General features: G+C 46.4%; 3 protein-coding genes across 3 annotated transcripts; 2 read left to right on the top strand and 1 right to left on the bottom strand.

Annotated features, from left to right (window-relative positions):
- The first annotated feature begins 825 nt into the window (after positions 1–825).
- LOC108047952 (leptin receptor gene-related protein) lies at positions 826–1,701 on the top strand. The gene is made up of 3 exons (XM_017128385.2): positions 826–928; positions 1,092–1,347; positions 1,410–1,701. Exons 2-3 carry the CDS (start codon positions 1,120–1,122, stop codon positions 1,515–1,517), a joined length of 336 nt encoding a protein of 111 aa, XP_016983874.1. The 5' UTR covers positions 826–928; positions 1,092–1,119; the 3' UTR covers positions 1,518–1,701.
- Positions 1,702–1,817: 116 nt separating this feature from the next.
- LOC108047948 (TBC1 domain family member 31) lies at positions 1,818–5,324 on the top strand. Its single transcript, XM_017128381.1, is given in 5 exon segments — positions 1,818–2,384; positions 2,442–2,555; positions 2,615–3,400; positions 3,402–5,007; positions 5,071–5,324. Coding segments are annotated over 5 exon segments (2,955 nt in total). The 5' UTR covers positions 1,818–2,094; the 3' UTR covers positions 5,230–5,324.
- LOC108047951 (cyclic AMP-dependent transcription factor ATF-7) lies at positions 5,251–6,598 on the bottom strand. Its single transcript, XM_017128383.2, has 2 exons — positions 5,498–6,598; positions 5,251–5,440 (listed from the first exon to the last, which is right to left on the bottom strand). Exons 1-2 carry the CDS (start codon positions 6,525–6,527, stop codon positions 5,331–5,333), a joined length of 1,140 nt encoding a protein of 379 aa, XP_016983872.2. The 5' UTR covers positions 6,528–6,598; the 3' UTR covers positions 5,251–5,330.
- Positions 6,599–19,204: the final 12,606 nt, after the last annotated feature.

The raw sequence follows: 19,204 nt of genomic DNA, 5'->3' as shown, positions 1-19,204 counted from the left end.
GAGAAGAAGCAGAAGCTGTGACGCAAATGTTATGTCCGCCCCCGCGCTGTTAAATGTTGCGGGCAGCTTTTGAGGGCAGGCCCCGCAGCAACAACTACACCAGACAGGCGCCTGCGCACAGTGGGGCTGGAAAGCTCAGCACGTCCGTGGTTCTTTGAATAAACACGGGCATTCATAAAGAGCCGAGGCGAACCCGACTCTCGGCCAGCCAGCAGGTGGCTGCCACTCACAAATCCCCAATCCCACAAGGACCCACTCCCACTCTTTTTTTAGTTCGGGAACGCGCTTTATTTTTATCAATGAATTTGGTAGATGAGCTTTTCTGCCCAGAGAATGAATGCGGGATATATGGAGAGTCTCAAGTTGCGGAAAGAATCTTCAGCAGCAGTTGGTAGTTAATCATATTATTATTAGTGACTATCAGTGGATTGCGGACAATTGACATAAAAGTTATTACAGTCAATAAATTTTTGATTGTCTTGAAATACATCCTGAAAAAAATGTCATTCTCATCATTGAATTGACTAGCCATTTACGAATGGATGCAAATGAAACAAAAACCGTTTAAGAAATCTTGAGAAAGCCCTTGAAAGCTTAGCTGAAACCTCAACCAATTTAAAAGTAATGGAAGTTGGGAACCTTAAGTAATAATGTGTTGTTTATATTTTTAAATTATATTGACATAACATCTAGTTCCAACTGAATAATAATTATAAAAATCAGATTAAAATAAAAGTAATCATTTTTTAACGGTCTTACTGCGGTATATTAAAAAACGGTATTTTTAGAATACGAAGGCGAACAGTATATATTAACAGTCGATCTGCGGCCCCACTGATGAACTGGTTCACATGGAACTACACATCTGAGTCATTTTTGGTAGCGACAAAGGAAAAATTATAAACAAATACAATGGCCACCTTAAAGGGTAATTATGCAAAGTCCTATAAGGTCAGAACTAATGATTAACGTTTCTCCATTCACCCGAACCCATCTGGAACCCGTTTTGATGTCTGGAAACCATCACACAGCGTAAGTCTACGCCCACCCCCGCAGGTGAACGTCCGATAACGATTTCCCTCATTTTGCAGCCTCATCATCTGTGCATTCCTCACGTGCATGGGTCTGACCTTCCTGATCTTGGCCTGCGCCGTGCCCACACCCAAGATATTCTACCCCTTCTTCGTGCTCCTCTTCTACGCACTGTCTGTGCTGCCGGTGTTCATAGCCAAGCGGACGACACCGGGAAACGAGACCAATCCGAAGTCGGAGTTCGCCCTTTTTCTCACCGCTGGCATGGTGCTGAGCGCCTTCGCCCTGCCCATTGTCCTTGCCCACGCGACAGTGGTGAGTGACTAAATTGTATTGCTCAAAAGAAGCTATGAGACTTGTACTGTCCTCCTGTATAGATCACCTGGACGGCGAGCATCCTGACGATAATTAGCAATATCATAAACTACGGCACCATCTTTGGGTACGCCATGCGCGATGACGAGCCCTACGGCTCGATGTTCTAGAAAGGATCCCTGGTGTAATGCCCAGTAACCGGCGCAGTAGGATTAGAACCGGAATGCATATGGGTCCCGTGGTTACTGGCTTTTATCCGTAAGCACGTTTATCCGCCGTCATCAATTAATCTCATAATATCAAGTGTACCCAGATAGCAAACGCGAACGTAATAAACAGATAAACTTTAAAGTACTCCCCACACTGTCTCGAGTTCTTATGGAGTTAGCTATAGATGGCTTAACTCCAGTTACGAACTGGTGATTTTGGGTAGTTAAGTTGCTATGGATTCGGTTCATTTACTGGTTCGATATACAAACCGCTCCTCGATAGGCTGCGATTCATTCATAGGCGTACGCCGTACGGATCAGGGGACAGTTACCCATAGAAAAATATAAATAAATCATAGAATCATTAAATTAATTTGACAGAGAACAATCTGGCAGGTTCCTTAATCAATTGCTATAGAAAATCTTCTATTTCTTTTTAAATAAAGTTGTTTTTAAATATTACTCTGTTAAGAATTTCGATGCCTGAAGTACCCATCCATTGACAAATGGAAAATTAGTCTTAATTTGTGATATTAAAATGGATGAGATTGTAAAGACAGGTGTAAAGAAGGAGGAAATCACGGGAGTTCCTTCCGTGACCCTGCACGGCATCGGAAACACTCAGCAGGACGAAGCCGAAGTAGAGGCGGACATAGAGGAGGGCTTGACCGAGGAGGACCTGGAGCTGGAGTCCACTTACCAGGATGTGGACGAAGAGGACTCGGATGTGACCCTCACTCAGGCCGACATTGAGACTGGGCGCAGCTTGCCGTTAAGCGATGCTCCGATGCGCAAGTATCCTTTCAAGCTGAAGCGAAACGAATGCGGGTGAGTGTGCGCTTTAAAAGAGTCTTGGAATGTCATTGAGAACTTCCGTACTTCCAGCAATATCCTCACCGTACACCATACGGTGAAGGAAGCAGGCCAGCAGGTACGCATCCAGATTGCCGCCTGCTGTTTCAACGAGCTCAGCAACAAACTGGTGGTCATTGATAAGCGGTAAGTATCACCGGTGAGAAAGCAATTCAGCTTTAAGCAATCTTTTTTTTAATCCCCAGTGGCAATGTGTTTGTCTTTGATTTTGTGCACAAGCGCTACTGGCGCCTGGGATTCCGGATGCCCAAGGCCAAGCTGATTCGTCCATCACCCTTGCACATAAGCGAATACGTTGTGGGCAATAAGGTGGGCCACATGTTCATCATAGACGTAGACAATTCGATCCTTGGCGCTCACGGCGAGGTGGGTAATGCCCCTCTAGAAGAGTTAAGCTGGAGCAATCGTCTGCAGAATCCCCGCTCCTCCAATGCGCTGATGCGCTTTGGCGGCGAGGCTGTCCTAGTGAACCTGCAAATGCTGGAGGTATCCCATCAGCTTGATTTCGATGAGTCGCGCTACACACTAAAGTTCGCCGCCTTCCTGCCGAACTCCGACCAGTTCTTCATAGGCTTCTCCAACGACTCGCTGCACGTGTGGTCCTCGCACTCACTGGGCACTTTGCGGATGGCCCAACCGATCAAGGCTAGAAATCGCAAGCTGAGATTGCTACCACCGGGAGAATCCATTCCGGAAATAGTTCTGCGTGCCCCGGATGAAAGTGACTTGGAGGACGACCTTACGTTCGACTGCCAGGAGTACGACTTTGCAGATGGATTGCTGCTCGGCTACTGTTTTACTCCCGATGGCAACAAGATGTGTCTGAGCACCTTGGATGGTTACGTCTTGATTTTGAGTGTGGCTTCTTTCGATCTGGAGAAGCTCTATCGCCTGAACGACTTCACTCTACGACAAATGGCCTTCCTAGCGCAGCCCAAGGAGCGGATTGTGTTTGGGATTACGGCCCGGAATCAACACAGACCACAAGCTGATTGTACAGCGCTCCAACGCGATTAGTTTGAGCCTGAGTCGAGATGGCAAGCTGCTAAGTGTCACCTCTCGCTGTGGGGAGGTGAATGTGTGGTCTACCTGTCGCCTGTTCAACGCCCTGCAAGCTCAGACTCGCTGCCTCAACCAGATGAAGTCCATATTCAAGCAGCCGAAACCCCTGCCGCCCTGTAATGTCAGTGGAGGCGTAAACCAGGAACTGCGACATCTGCTTAAACCAGAGCGCTTGAAAGCCATGCTCAAGGAGTACGGCTGCTACCCGGAGAAGTATAGGTTCCTTATTTGGACATCCCTTTTGGACCTGCCATGCAATGGGCCACAGTTCCAGGCGCTGATCAAACTGGGACCTCCTGTCATCGTCAGAAATAAGGCGAAGAAGCTGAAGATCCGCAACGATGCGCAGCGGCGTGTCGTGATCAAGATCTGGAGCTGCCTCGCCCAATGGTGCAAGGTCCTAGCCCATGCGGACTTTATGCCACACCTCATTTATCCGTTCGTAAAACAGCTGCCCAAGAACGGTCTGGTTTCCTTCGAGGTGATCGCCAGTCTGGTCCTGAACCATTTTCAGCTGTGGTTCGAGTTTCATCCGTTGCCGCCGTCGAACTACCTGGCCATGTGCGAGAATATCCTGCAGCACTACGACGAACAGCTCTGCAAGTTTTACAAATCCCAAGAGATCCTGTCAAAGGACTACGCATGGCCTCTACTGAACACTGCCTTCTCCGAGGTCCTGGAAGAGCAGCAGTGGCTGTCGCTCTGGGACAACATCGTTTCGGAACAGCCCTGGTTCCTTGTCTTTCTGGTGGTGGCCTACAATTTGATCCACCGGGAGGTCATTATACGGCTGCCGGACAAGCGATCCGTACTCTCGTTTTTTCACGAGCAGAACCCAGTGGACATCAGCAAACTCCTTTCCAAGGCGCGCAGATTGATGGCCAAATGTGAGCTCGCGTTGCACCCACAGCGATTCATGCAACGCTTCAGTCCCATCCCAAAGAGCGTTTATCCGAAGTTCCTCAAGTATCCCAGCGAGTGGATCGAGCAGCAGGAGGAGCAAACAGTCTCGCTGATAAAGCACAACCAGGAGATCGATGCCCGCATTCGCCATCTGGAGTTGGAGGAGGTGCAGATCATGGAGCGCCTCGAGAACGGGATCAAGCAGGAAGAGCACGCGCGTCGACTAAAGGAGATGGAGAAACTATACCAGGACACCATCCACCGCGAGGAGGAGCGCATCTCCTGCCAGCGCAAGATGCTGCTCACCTACCAAATGGAGGTTCGCAAGCGCAAGAGCGAAGTCATCACCAAGTTGCAGGAGTCCGAGCAGCGGCGCAAGGTGTTAGAGATGGAGAAGGACATTGACTTGCTGATGCACAGCATCGAGCGCGAGCGTCGGCGCCACAACCAACAAATGCAGCTGGCCGAGGATGAGATACGTAACCAGGAGATGGAGCTCCTCGCCCAGCGTTACTACTCGGATTCAGCGGGAGCTCCTCTGGCCCAGAAGTACTACGACAACATTCAGAGCTTATGCAGTCAGCGGGATCAACTGCAGAAGAACTTGCGTGATGTTCGTGATTAAGGGGAGTATATGTGGATTTGTAATTTTCATGGATACTTTTCTTTTCCCCAGATGACCATGGAGCAGCTGCGCACTCCCGCGACCTCATCCGTGCAATATAATCCTCAGCTGGTGGACATCGAGAACTCCATTCTGGAAATCCAGCGGGAATTTACGGAAATCATAACCACAGAAACGACTGTTAGGGGATGCAGGAGCAATATCTCTTAAGAATTAGCTAAACTGTTTAAGGCCTTTTTGTACAATTAAATATTTAAGATAGGATTATTTACATGGCACCAGAAAATAAATGGATAAACAGGGCACACAAGTCAGTTTTTAGCCACGCTCGCGTTGCTGGCATAGGGAGGCACTATCATGTTAGGCACATTGATAAACAAGTGTATGCTGGATGGTGGAACCTGCAGCTGGTTGGCCACAACTGGAAGATAGTTAATAGTTAATTAAATAGATTCAGCTGAGGATGTGCCGAACTTACCACCAGCTAAACCGTTGTGACTTTTCTGCTGCTGGAGCTCCTTTTCCAGTCGGGCGATCCTCTCGTGCAGCTCCAGGTTCTCCTGCTGCAGCCGGGCATTTTGTTTGCGCAGATCTTTGTGCTCGTTTCGCATTTTGTTGCGGTAGCGACAGGCTGCTGCTCTCCGTCGCTCCATGCAGTCCTCATCCCGACCTCGTTCCTTTGGTTTCGCTGCCTTCGGCGGCGTCGAGAAGTTTCGTCTGCTGTTATTGCTGTGCAGGATAGCCTTCAGTCGCTCTTTGATGGGCAGTTGTGATGTGGGCGTCAGGCTGGCGCTACTGGGCTCGGGGGGAGGTGGGTTGCAGGTGACCAGAATGGGCTCCGGCCTTCGACTGGCCCTATCTGATCCTTGACCACTAGGCTTGGGCAGTATGTAGGGACGAATGGCACACTGGGGTTTTCCCCTGGGGGAATCTGCTGAGACCACGGGAACGGAAGCGGACTGGGCAGGCAGCACCCAAGTGATGACCTGGGGCTGGATCAACTGCAGGGGTGGTGGGCCCTCCTCACAGATTCCTGGCGGAGTGTTGCCAGTGGTGGCCAGAAGCTGCTCCACGTCTACGTTGCTGCAGCTGTCGCTCCTGGTCACCGGGTTACCGGGCGGAGCGGATGTCACCGTCGTCTCCAGCGGGTACACCTGGGGTGTGTGCAGGGACTCGCCGTCGAGGGGAGGCGCCTCTGGGCGACTGGGAGTGCCGCTGACATTTTGCTCCGCCGCCCGCTGGAAGCCTATGTCAAAGGGGTTCACGTGCTGCAGGTCCTCGAAGAGGCCCACTTCGTCGCAGTTCTTGATCAGGCGCGTGGGTGTGGGCGTCTGGTCGGCGGCAAACAGGTTATCCGACTTCTGGCCGAGCGAAAGGTCCAGGGAGATGTCGTGCTTGGCTTGTTGGCGGAAGTTCTGGTAGCAGGAAACGTCCCCCTCGGTGGCTTTTGGCTCGAAGTCGGCGAACGACACGCTGGCCAGGTCATCCATGCCTGCGGCGGTGTCCATGGCCAGGAGTTACATCAAAAACATTGTTATTTACAAAACAAAACCTTTTCCAAAACACTTTTAGTGATGTGGACAAGTCGATAGCTGGTGAATCGATAGCACCAATATCAAGCTCCTGAGAAGCAGCCCTGTGCAAAAGCCCGCGGAGTTTTTAAATTTGAATTCAATTCGAGCCGAACGATCGGACTTGGAAGTACCCTTTGTGGCGTAAATCTGCTTAAAATCTCTCGTTCTGAGCCATAATTGCCATAATTGTTGTTATGCAACCACTCTCTAAGGCAGCCACTCTTGACATTCGGCATTTCCGCCACGAAATTGCGTCGCCATCGCATCCCAAAATGCTGGCCAGTGTTTCGCAGCACGTAGAAGCAATCATATGTGAAGAGGGAGGAAAGCGAAAAAACAACGAAAACATTTTTGGCAGCCAAGAAAACCCCATAATTTAAAATTGGTATCTTTTAAATTAGATTTCTCATTGAATGAAGCATCAGAAAACAGACAACACGCAAAATGTTTTCGACTCCGCTCGCATTTTGGGAAACATGCACGCAACGAAACGAGCAATTTTCTAAAACTCAGCCCCACAAAAAGCCGCAAACTCGTCTTGTGGGTCAAGTTCAGTGCTCAAATCGTTCCCAAGCGACAAGATGGAGGACCCGGACTCCCTCCTCGCCCATCCTCTGTTCCCGCGGAGGAAGGGCCACAAGATGCACAGCATGAAAATTAAGAAAAAGTGATGCGTAATTACAGTCATTCTCCTTCACTGCAGCCAAGCGGGCTATTCCCGATCTCGATCCCATCCCATCCCAGCCACGTTGCATGCAACAGACGCCCGTTTTTCGGACAGCGTGGTCCATGGAGTTGGGTTCCAGCCAGGTTCTGGGTACTCCGCTCTGGGTTCTCGGCTCTGGGACTGCGCTGCTGCCGGTAGAAACAATCAGTTTGAAGTTCGTTCGCATAATTATGGGCAATTTTCAAAGAACATGCGTTCCGATGAACATCTCTCTCTTGCTCGCATTCAAAGTATCATCCCCACCCCTCGGCTCCTTTTCCCCACCGCCCCCTCCTTTCCAGCACGGCACTGCAGCATCGCCTTTTTTATTGTCCGTCGGTCTTTTGCGGTTAGGATCGAGTGGTTCACCCCGAAAAGTTACCTAAGTTTTACATTCTCCAAAAGCTTTAATACAGAATCTTATCTTAACTGTACTTAAGTTATTCATAAACATATTTATTTTCAACACCCCATATTAAGTTTTACTATGTAAAACTTACTCCAGAATATTTTCCCAACAAAATGAAACCATCGGTTGGTTACTACTGTTACTAAACTATGAAAGTTATTTTTTCGAAGTAAGATTTGCAAGAATTATATTTTGTTTGCAATGTTGGGATACGTTTTACACAAGTACAAATATAAGTCGCTACCTTTATTATTATTTTTTTTATTGTGAAATAATAACGAAATGGTAACAAAAATATGTGTTTATTATTATTACTTTGTATATACCTGAAAAAATGACTTAGGTATAATCAAGTAGTTTTTGTTTTGTTTTATTTTTGAGTTAGCTTATATTAAAATCAATAAAGCTTATTCCATCTCATATGTTAGCGTATTTGTATGTTTCGTTTTAAATATAAATACGTGCCAGTAGAAGTTAGCGTTAAGACATTCAATTAAAATTTTGTTTAAAGTGAATTGAATAAAAAAAAAACAAATTTGATATACAAAATGCGCTTTTGTATCTTTTACTTAACTTAGATACTTGGAAAATGATATACATTTCTATTTAACTTCGATAGAAAATACTACAGCTCGTATTCTATTTATATGTTATATTATTTTCGTTCGTGTTTATTGTATTCCAGATTTTCGCTGATCGGAGCATAAACTTCTTAAAACGAAGAAAGTGCTTAATGGAATGCGGAAGGGAAGGCTCTATGATCTAACCGAATCTAGCTAAGTTATTAAGTGCTGACGAATTTAGTGCAATTGATAACCACTTGTGCTTCTCAAATTCTCCAGCTTACTGTGCAGGTATTTGCCCCAGGACATCTGAGGACGAGTCAAGGACCGCAGTCCCTCAAAACGGCATGTGCAGGACGCAGGATCCTGTTGGTCGTCGCGTCAGAGGATCTTCTTTTATTAATATGCAAAAAATGAGAGGTCCGTCGCCGGAGTTCCTAGAACGCCCAACATTTGTTTTCTCCTGCTGAAACTGAACTTTTCCCGCTGCATTTTGGACACTTTGTTTGCTTGCCATTTTCCCAGCGGCAGTTTGCATATAATTTGTTAAAAGTTTGGTTGCCTCTTTTTTGGCTTCTTCGAGGGACGACCAAGCGGTTTTATTTATTTTCCGCCGGTATCTCAATATCTTTATTGAGTTTAAAAGTGGAAAGGTGGACACTGAACGGTATCGTAGGTTATAAAACTTGTGGCCGTTTCGGGCAGTTTGTGTATATTTTTTTGTGCAACTTCCACGGCCCGAGGCCCCGTATAAAACTTCCTGTGCCGCCGTGGACCGAAATGATTTCTGCTTTTCCGACGGCACACACAGAATCGCCTCCGAGATACAGATACATTTCGCTGCCGCCGCTGCTTGGCGCTCCAATAATAATTTCATAATTATGGGTTATCCGGCAAGTGGCATTCGTAAATAATAAAAACTAAGAGGGAAAAAACTACGATTCGCGGCAAAATATAAAACCAAAAAGCTGGGCACTGGGGACTGGAGATTCGGAGTTTGCTTCGGCTGCAGCGTGGCCGAGATTGATTGTCGCTAATGGGCGTGAGGTTCCAGCGAAAAACCCTCTTCGCCGAGGTTTCTGGGCTGTCTGGGTTGCCCGGACCAGAGTCCCTGTAATTGTTTTAATTGCCGTCTTGCGGGTCGCGCCGGAGCTGCGAAAGTAGACCAGGCGGCATTAGAAAGATCGGCGGCTGTATCTTGAACCGGGCCAATTAAATGTGACCTTGCATAGGCAGGCCCTCAGCCAACTCAGCCCCCCTCGATTATCTAACGGTGGAGCCTTTTAGCTCGTGCTGCGAACGCGCCATTCTCCTGGCCATCATCTCGAGCCACCAGGATGGGGATCTGGGGTGGGGGGCCTTGTCGGCGCTGCTCTCATCACGCCGTGATTCGCCCGATGATGGATTGCGTTCACTTTTGATGGATCTGCCACTTTCAGCTCGAAACTTAATGCTCACGTCCGAGAGGCGCTGCCTAATTGCCCAGGCCGTCCCGAGATCGCGGTATCCCGATCCCCCAAACACCCCGCGATCATTTCCATTTCCGTTAAGGCCGCTGGCCAAAAGTCTTGGCCCAACTTTCGCTTTTGCCGCGGTCCCCTCAGATTTTTCCTTGCAGTTTGGCTGCCGACGGCCTCTAACATCCTGTCCAGTCTTTGTCCAGGAGGCGCATCCTTCGACTGGGCAGCATAATTGGCGTCTGGAGGCGGGACCACGGGACCGAGGGTCCAGGGCTTGTGTCCAACATGTGCCGGGCACATTCTATTCGAAAGAAAGCTTAGAAGTGGAAGGCGTGTTTGGCTTAAAAAGCCGCAAAGGAACGAACCCTTTGAGAAGGGACCACAATGCGCTGTGGGGCATTCAGAACTCTTTGGAGACCTCGACTAACGGTATCCCTTCTTAGACATTTGTTTAATTGCATGTTTCAGGACAACTTCGGAGGAATTTAAACCAGCCACGCAACATGTGAATCATAGTGGCTGGCCAATAAAAGCTAACCAACTCTATCGCTCCATTAGGGAAAAGGTGTAAATGTCTGTTAAATGCCCAAAACAATTTTCACCCTCATTCACTAATTGAAGCCCACTATCATAATGACTCCAAGCTGAGGCAGATCCATTAACTTAACATTCATCAATGAATTTCAAACTCTTTTTATAGCCGGTACTATTAGTTAAACTTTAAACTTTACATGGCCTTTGTAGGTGCTTTAATAGATATTTCTTGTTTTAATAGTATAATGAAGAATCCGAATGGGTAAAGTGTAAATATTTTAGAAAACCAGAAGCTATTTTGTTTGTTAAACAAGAAATACAAAAGTTCAATGGAAGATATGGAAAATAATCTGTCAATGCAGGGTTTTTTTTTTTTTTTACAACAAGTATTATTACTTTTTTTTAAAATTCATTTTTGATAAAATACGTTTTAGAGAGGTTCAGCTAGCCCCGGTTTTTGTTATGCTGGGGTTTTGACACCCTTTTTTATGCTTTGCTGTAACTGAAAGAGGTGGCCTGTAGCTTTTAAACAGCTCCATCACATTCACCCCATTCACTGTTTTCCCCAAGCGGATTTTACGCACTCGAAAACCACGAAATCCACAGACCCAATCCACGACCCGCGGCCATTTTCGCGTTCTCGACTCTCCGTCGGGCTTTGTCTTTTAAAGCCATTGACAAATGATTGGCAACGAGCAGGGAAGTGCGGAATGGAACGGCGGCAAAAACTCATCAATTAAAAGTGCTAATGGCTATCATAATGATATGTTAATATCACTCGCAGCTATGGCCATTCTGCTTTTGTTTTTGCGCTCTGGCTAACTGCGTTTTAGTTCAGTTAGCCCGGCCGAAAGAAAAGAACCGCAGAAAAAGGTAACACACAGCGGAACTCTAAGCCAGAAAGAATGTTGTTGCATGATTAATTATGCCTTGGCGACTTTTTGGCGGTCTCTCAACGGACGCAGTCAAAACATATTTCCCAGCTTGCTTCATTAGCGCATTTCTTCCTTGGTGGCAAAAAGCAGAGGGTCTAGAATGGCCCGCCGCTCTTGATATATGTCAAATTAATTAAGTTTTCTGGCACAACCGTTCCGAGGGGTCAACGGAGCAGGTGAGCGCGACTCGGCCAAGTTCGGGGCATCTGCCAGATAGCCACAAAGCTACAGATACTTCCCAAGCTCCATCGGGCTTGGCCCTGATTTATAAGTTCAATCAAACTCATGAATATGCACATCAAGAGCAGGCAGAGCCCGCGGCCCTAGGATAGCTGATTTATGGCCTGGATTGGGATTGGGATCGGGATCGGGCAAAGGGCCAGATCCAGAAACACTGAGAGATACAGATGCGAGTATGCAAAGACTGCGGATCGGCGGGCACATCGTTCTCCATTGCCAGATTGATACGTGCTGGAATGCTCGGTGCCCGGTCATAATTCTCTCCGCGCCCGTCACAGGTGATATATGCGTCTGCCCGGATCAGGGGTCGTCTTCGTGCGTAGGCCTAATGATTGGTTTGCGCGCGATCGGGGTTAAGAATTATGGGTGAACTCCGCGGCGGATGTAGTGCATCATCCGTAGGCGGCCATAATGATAGGTCAGCTGGGCGCTGGAGAGCGTCAGCTTAGATTTAGCATTTTAATTGTTTGCGCTTATTTCGGGAGTCCAAATTTATGCATCCGTCGGAGGGATCCGTTCCCAGCCAACCGCGAACATCCTTCTTTGCGGCAGACAGCGGACAGGACACCCAGGATGGGTGGGCTTTCGCCAGGACACCGGAGTGCCAGGCGTTGCGTGCCAGGAGCCCATCACTGAAATCGCCAGCCAATTGTAATGCAAAGTTCTCCATTCCGACTTGCAACGCCAACGCAGCTCGCCCTGGGCCAATTTCTAATTTAACTTCTTTCTGCGGCTTGATATTTGGCCAAAAGTTCGCCGGTTGTTGTGGGCCGACTGCCGCCATGGCGGAGCTGGGTAACAAGTTTGGAAAATTTGCGTTTCCGGCATTTGCAAATTTACAATTCGCGCCTTGCATTTTGACAGAGATGCATGCCCCTTGCGATCGAGGCGTCGAGGTTAAAGTTGGGCGACCAGTGATGAGCAATGCAGTTGTAATACTCAGGGATAAAATTTTCTTTTACATAGGCTTAAGTTTAAATAAAATACCTAACTACTTTTTAATTGTCGAAAAAAACCCCTTATGAAAGAAGCCAAAAGTCAGCATTATTTTTCTGTTTTTTGATCAAAGCGTTTGGAAATAGTGATTACATCTTGGAATGTCATACCTCGTTGGATTCGGTACAAAATTTCCAATCCATTGGTATTCTCAGCTAAAAATATTTATTTTGGGCCAGTTTTCGCCAAAAATCATAGTGTAACCCCTTATAAAAAAAGCGAAAATCGGTCAAAAAATAAATTTTACCAAATCAACCTGGTATTGATTGTATATGTCCTCAGCTGGACAAAACAGTTATTCTTTTGGCTGTGCGTCTTATTTTGCCAAAGTTACAACAAAAAACCCTTAAAATATATGTGCTTAAAACATATCCGGAAAAAATCATCTCTATTTTTCGGTTTTTTAAACAAAACCCTTGGAAATAATGGTCAGATCTTTGAATGTCATACCTCATTTGATTCGGTACAAAATTTCCAATCCATTGGTATTCTCAGCAAAAATTTGTTATTTCGGGCCAGTTTTCGCCAAAAATCATATAAATAATGCGAAAATCGGCAAAACAAATCAAAACCCTGCAAAACTGTAGTCAAATGTTGGAATGTCATACCTTCGTGGATTCGTTATAAAATTTCTAATCGATGGGCATTCCCAGCTGAAAAAGTATTCAAAGTATTGGAAAAATATGAAAATCGGGGGAAAAAAAAAAATATTTTAGGGGCTTAGCTGCACAAAACAGTCTGTGTTTCAGGTCTAAGTCTATTCTAATATGAAAAAAACTTTACAAATACAAGTAAGTTTCGCATTTAGATACATCAAAATAAATTCCGATTCGGAATACTTAATGTAACTTAATGCCAGACCAAAATCACCATCTCATCTCTGGTGGGTTGTAGGCGGTGTTTTAGTGTTTTGGTTTTTGGTGTTTTCGGGACCTGTCCGCGGTTGACTGACTGTATGGTCCGTTGGTTGGCCGCGCGACTGCTGTTTCGAGGGGGTTTTTGGGGGTGGTTGGCCGTTGGTGGGGGCCCAGCTAACCCGTTATGTAAACGTCTTTGCGCGCCTTCATTTTGTGGTTTCAGCCACTGGATTTTTTTGTTTTGCCCGAGCAAATGTTTATGGGCTGTGGGCTAACTTCCTTTTAACATGCAACAATTTATGCCGCCGTGGCTCAAATTGCATGCGTCTGTGACCCCAAACCAGGCGCAACTCGCCGCCTCGTGCGCCCCAGCCCAAAAGTAGGACGACGGGCGCCATTCCGCCCCGAATTTCGCACTCGAACGGCGAGCGGAAATGCTGACAGCTCTTGGCATTGCAGCTGCCCCACGGAATCGCAACGGGGCAGGCCAAATACAACCGATTTTCTCGTTAGACGGGCTGATCTGGCTGATCGGCGATCGGCGATCGTAACCCCGCGACAAGATCAACCGCTTTTTGCTCCAGTCCCGCTCCCATATAAATCATAAGCCCGGCCGAGCCAAACAAAACGAAACGTCAAATTAAAATGCAAATTTAATTGATGTATCGGCCAACTAGTTTCCAGACTGTGTGCATTAGAGACACCGAGAGACCGATCATTAGATGCAAAAAGCCGAGACTTAAGCTAAAGTGCACCACACACCAGACCCCGTGCAGCGGAAATTATACCAGCGAGTGCAATCTGGTTGCAGTTTGCAATTTGAAATGCTTCGGCTAATTACACGCATTTCGCATGTGGCCGAAAGGAGCGGCCCACAGCCCATGCCCATGCCCATCCACAAGTCCAGGATACGAATGGGTGCTCCTCGCCCATCAAGTAATAGTTGCGGACCCCTGCTAATAGATACAGCTCGGAGTTGAAGTGCGTCAAGGTGGCTCAGGCATCAAAGGCAGCCAAACGGCAACTGTAAACTGCTCGGATGACAGTACCATTATCCAGGGCTTGTCATTTGCAGTTCTCCACTCGCATCTTCGAGATACTTCTGCTAATAGCGAGTGCTGCCGATTGCAGTGATTGGGAGTCACAGATTGAATTGTGGCACGTGTGCTTTATTCAATGTTGATGGGACTAATTAATACTTTTGTTCTTTTCCTCTTTTTTTGAAAGATTGGTGGCTTGCTTTATCACCAACCGAAAAGCCCTAAAATTATCGATTCAAACATGTAAATGGTACAACAAAAATGAAAGGAAAAGCTTATTGCTGTAGTTAAAATCAGATGAATAATACTATGTACCCAATACAATTTATATATTATTATATGAAAATGCTGAACATTATTTGATCTGTCTTTATTTATCCAAGGCTTCTACACCCACTGTTAACTTTTGGCGAATCTCAATGTCACACAAAATTCTTACCTTAAACATAGATAAATTATATCAATATTTAAGGAAACTATTTAATACAATTGTATAAAAATTAAATTTCCAATCATATTGGTTGTATTTTTAAGGTTTTCTTTTGTTTTTCTTTGAAAGCTGGAACCTACTATGAAATACCCATCCGGACGGCCCCTTCCCGCAACTGCCATTCGGCAGTCAAAGTTCAAGCAGAAAAGTCGAAAGGTGTCGGTGTCTCTCAATGTCAAACGAGGGGGAGGAGAAGGAGGAAGGGGAGGAGAGGGCAGGGAGTCCAGAGACAAAGGCCACGGCGATTTCAAGACAAACATTGATCGATGCGAGCCAAGAAGAGGGAGTGCAGAATGCGGAATGGAGAATGCAGATGCGGCACATCCATCTGACAGATACCACAGATACTCCGAACTCCGCAAAGCGATGTATCTGTCTGTCCATCTATCTGTCTGTGTGTTCTTGAAAAACTCCAAATTGGCCGGGCTGCTGTTGCTTAAAGCTTTGCATGCGAGTGGCTCCGAAGCCGCTGCAGCTGCAGAAAGCCAGAGATTGGGAGACTCAGAGCCACATTGAGGGCCGCAGACGGAAAAAATGGAAAGAACGGATAAAATGGCTGCCAAAGCCATGGACCCAAACTCAAACTCAAACTCAAACTCAAACTCAGGCCCCATACCCAATCGAGGCAGCCATGGATGCGATCTGGTCCTGTCCTGCTTATTTTTCATCTTATTTTCTTATTTCCAGGCAGTGCCGCCTGCCCCTCGTTGTGCTTTATCGTCTGCTGGAAATCTGCGCACGTTTTGGCCGGGTTATTATGCGCGCCTTGGTTGGTTTGGCTGGCTTGGTTGGCTTGGTTGGCTTTTTTGGCAGGGGGGCAGCCCTTGAAGACCGAAAAAGCAGTGGGGCTTCTCCTCCATCTTTACTGCAGTTGGTGAGCTTCACGAGAAATCTTGCACTCCCCCCGAATCTGGGGTCTCGCATTCGCATTCGTATTCGTAGCCCCCACCACCGGCAAGCTGTCAGCCACTTGGCAGCGTGTTTGTTAACATATAGTATTTTGAAGGCGTGGGAGCCGCAATGCAGCCGAGGTTCGGGCCAAGACCCAGACTCTGGCCAAGACGAAGAGGTGGGGGAAGGGGGAGGGGGGAAGAAGAGGGCCAGAAGGGGAAAACGTTTTAAAGTTTCTGCCTTTGTCTGCGGCAAACGCCATTTTTCCCCTTGACTTCGTTTGCTCTTGGCCAGAGAACCTCAGACCCAGACTGAGACTCTAGTTTCTAAGCCTGGCTGGCTGGATGGCTGGCCATGTTATTTGTCAATGCATGACAATTTTATTGGCTTATTTCTGTGGCCCTGTTGCCGCTCTTTCCGCTTTCCGCTTTTCGCTTAACCCTTCCTGCGGCTTTGATGGACGTTTTGCGGTCTGCAGACACTTTAATTTGGGCATGGCCCCGGCCAATCCGCCATCCTGCGTGCACAGTCCTAGGGTTTCGGGCTGGGTCTTTAGGTTTTGTGTTCGGGCACGAAGTAAATCACATCACGACAAGCCCCAGCCAGCGATTCCGATCCAATCGGATCCAATACGATACGATCCGCTGCAGTTCCATTTCCATCGAAGCCGCTTTGCATGGGCTAATTACGGAGCTTGATTTGTGTTGCCGATATTTTCGGCCATTTGGCGTTAAGCGGAAAATCATGATCCACGGGGTGTTGGAAAATTCAGCGAAAATCACCAGGGAGAAGCTTTAACCCACTGATTTGTAGATCCATTTTTAATTTTTAAATTCTAGAAAATAAGGTTACTGTCAGTTTTTAAACAATAATATTGATAAATTTATTTGTTCATTAGTTAGCTCTTTATGGATTCATAAATGCAATGAATTACTCTGGATTATAATATAAGCTGTATTCACATTTCAACTAAGAATTCTTCAGAAACTTCAAATCAGCATTTTTCCTTACATTCTAATAGCTTTATAGAGGGAACGGATAAATTGCTGACGTTTTTTATTTATCAAGACTTGCGAATAATATGCCTATATTATTTAATGGACTTGTTCCTACTTCTCCGTCTATATGTTTTAGAGGGTTAACTGCTGTGGAGATGACGTTGGCGTCTTCGATTGCCGCAATCGCTCAAGGAAAGAAATCACACGGAATCGTGCCAGGCTTTCCGCGGCCCCCAGTCCACCCGCTTTTCCGAGGAACTCCCCCTACTTTATTTTTCACTTTCGGTTAGCTAACTAAGGCCAGAACTCTTTGGCCCGGTTGGTCGCTCGTCGGACTCGTTTCCTTCTATCCACCGTACTGGCCACATCCACATCCACAGTATACAATGCCTGAGGTTGCAATTCAATTTGCCTTTGTGGCAGTTGCCGTCGCCATTTGCCGTTGATTCTCGTGGCATGTATTTTGCATATTGACGCGCGGCATTTTGTAAGGCAACATTTCACATTGCAATTGGCTTCGACAGCCCAGAGTCGCAGCCACGTTTCGTGCCAAGATAACCAACTACCACATAGCTCACCGCACATGGAGCTCCTTTGGCAAATGTGAAAAATAAAAAATACCTCACGACATCTCGACAAGCCGCAGCTCATGAGTCATGCAAAGTCCCGCCACGAAACACGACCAAGTCAGTCCGCAAATCAACGCCAACACTCGGGCGATAAAACCCATCGTATAGCTTTACCCACAAGTATCTGGATGTATGCATGGCTATATGGCTGGCTATATGGGTATAGCTCTAGCTGTGCCACTCCAAAGGCAGCAATAATAACAATAACAATAACAATAACCGCTTCTGACATTTTTATTGAGTGTCTGTTTGATGAGTTGTTCGCCACGACAGGTTTCGGTTTCAGTTTCGATTCTAGACTCAATTCCTAGAGCCCCCAGCGCAACCGAGATGGTCAGAGCGTGTTGATATAATCATAAGCCAGTGCGATATGCATGGAATGACAGAACCCGGGGCGACTTTTGTTCATTACACATGTCATAATCAGGGGTATTCTAAATTATTCGATTGCTAAATTGTTTTTAAGCACTGCCAATGTATTTAATTTCAATTGGGGGTCATGTCTTTGGATAACTTTTCAATGTGTTCTCTTATGCCTAACTTAAAAGACGCAAATAATACCTTTAACAAATGGATTAAAATTATAATATACTTATTAAACTAAATACTTACCTTTTATTTTTCAAAATAAGATTTCTATTGGAGTGCTTAAGTCGCTTAATAATTATTATAACTTAATCCTAAAACATCAATCGACCAAAAACATTACAAATGTATTTGTTGATTTGATTGAAATCATCATATTTACTATAAGTAATCATATCTTTACCTGGCCTGTATGAGAGGTTACAGAATATATGCCAATCAACAATAGTGCATTGGACTTACTTCATAAATAAAACCGGGAGAGTGCACTTATGACTCTCACAATAATTACACATCATGTAGATATTAAAAACTGCAGCTTGTCTTGTTAAACAACCTTCGGTCGGGGCCCACCTACAATCGCTGGGTTCCTTGCAAATTGCCGATCTACTTACTCGGCTGGGAGTTTTATTGGCGCACGGACCGAGTGGAGGGCAGTCCCCGATTCGCTCGAATCAATAACCATCCATCACTTGGTATGGGCAGGGATCTGGGTCCTCATGATCGGGATGCAGAACTCTGCAAATTTCTTCATTGGTCGCTCCCCAACCCTTTTGGGTGCCTCGAACGCCTCGTGGTATTCCGCGGATACGTTTTTGATAGGACTTTTGATTTATTACAAATTGAAGTTGATTTTAATCGAGTGTTTGCCAAAGTCCGCACGCTCCACCTCCACCTCCAAGTTCTCTAGCTCGGAGTGGACCTGGACATGGACCTGGACTGGGGCTGATTGATGAGTCGAGCAGCTGTCGAGCGCGTTTGAAATTTATGACAAAATATATGAGCCGCACTTTATCAGCTCGCGGTGATCGCGGCACGCCGCGAATATTAATTGGAGCTGGGCTGTAGGAAAGTGTTTTCCATTTAAATTGAATGTGGAATCTGGAGCGGTCCCTGTGCCGGGATGCCTTCCTTCGAGGGCATTGCATTATTTTATTATAATGTGATTATTTATGCTCCGGCCGAGACTGATGTTTGACACCCCGACGATCGCTGTGGTCGCATGCAACGAATTGATTTCAAAATTACAGTAATTTTCACAATTTTCTAATTATTTAATCGATTATTGATTTTTGATGTGCGCTAAGTGGCTCACTTAGTGCGTGAGAAATTGATGTGCGGAATCGTTTTGTTGCGCCTTCGCCTGATCTCCATGAGGTGTTGATTTGCGAAGCTGCAGGTGAAGATTGCGGATAAATGGAGCCGGTGTGAGGCGGTGTGTCGCGGTGTGGGTGTAGCCAATGGAATGCCAAGAGGTCACCGCTGGCTAATGACTCA

The sequence above is a fragment of the Drosophila rhopaloa genome, unplaced genomic scaffold (genome assembly GCF_018152115.1).
Source record: "Drosophila rhopaloa isolate 14029-0021.01 unplaced genomic scaffold, ASM1815211v1 contig_115, whole genome shotgun sequence".
Taxonomy (NCBI): domain Eukaryota; kingdom Metazoa; phylum Arthropoda; class Insecta; order Diptera; family Drosophilidae; genus Drosophila; species Drosophila rhopaloa.
Note: the sequence above shows the minus strand (reverse complement) of the source record. Positions and strands in the feature narration are given on the sequence as shown.

What these genes read in the sequence shown, in the direction of transcription:
- LOC108047952 (XM_017128385.2), top strand. Translation starts at nt 1,120, where the DNA reads ATGGGTCTGACCTTCCTGATCTTGGCCTGCGCCGTGCCCACACCCAAG. An exon ending in TCCTTGCCCACGCGACAGTG is followed by an intron (nt 1,348 to 1,409) that starts GTGAGTGACTAA and finishes CCTCCTGTATAG; the next exon opens with ATCACCTGGACGGCGAGCAT.
- LOC108047951 (XM_017128383.2), bottom strand. Translation starts at nt 6,527, where the DNA reads ATGGACACCGCCGCAGGCATGGATGACCTGGCCAGCGTGTCGTTCGCC. An exon ending in TCACAACGGTTTAGCTGGTG is followed by an intron (nt 5,441 to 5,497) that starts GTAAGTTCGGCA and finishes ACTATCTTCCAG; the next exon opens with TTGTGGCCAACCAGCTGCAG.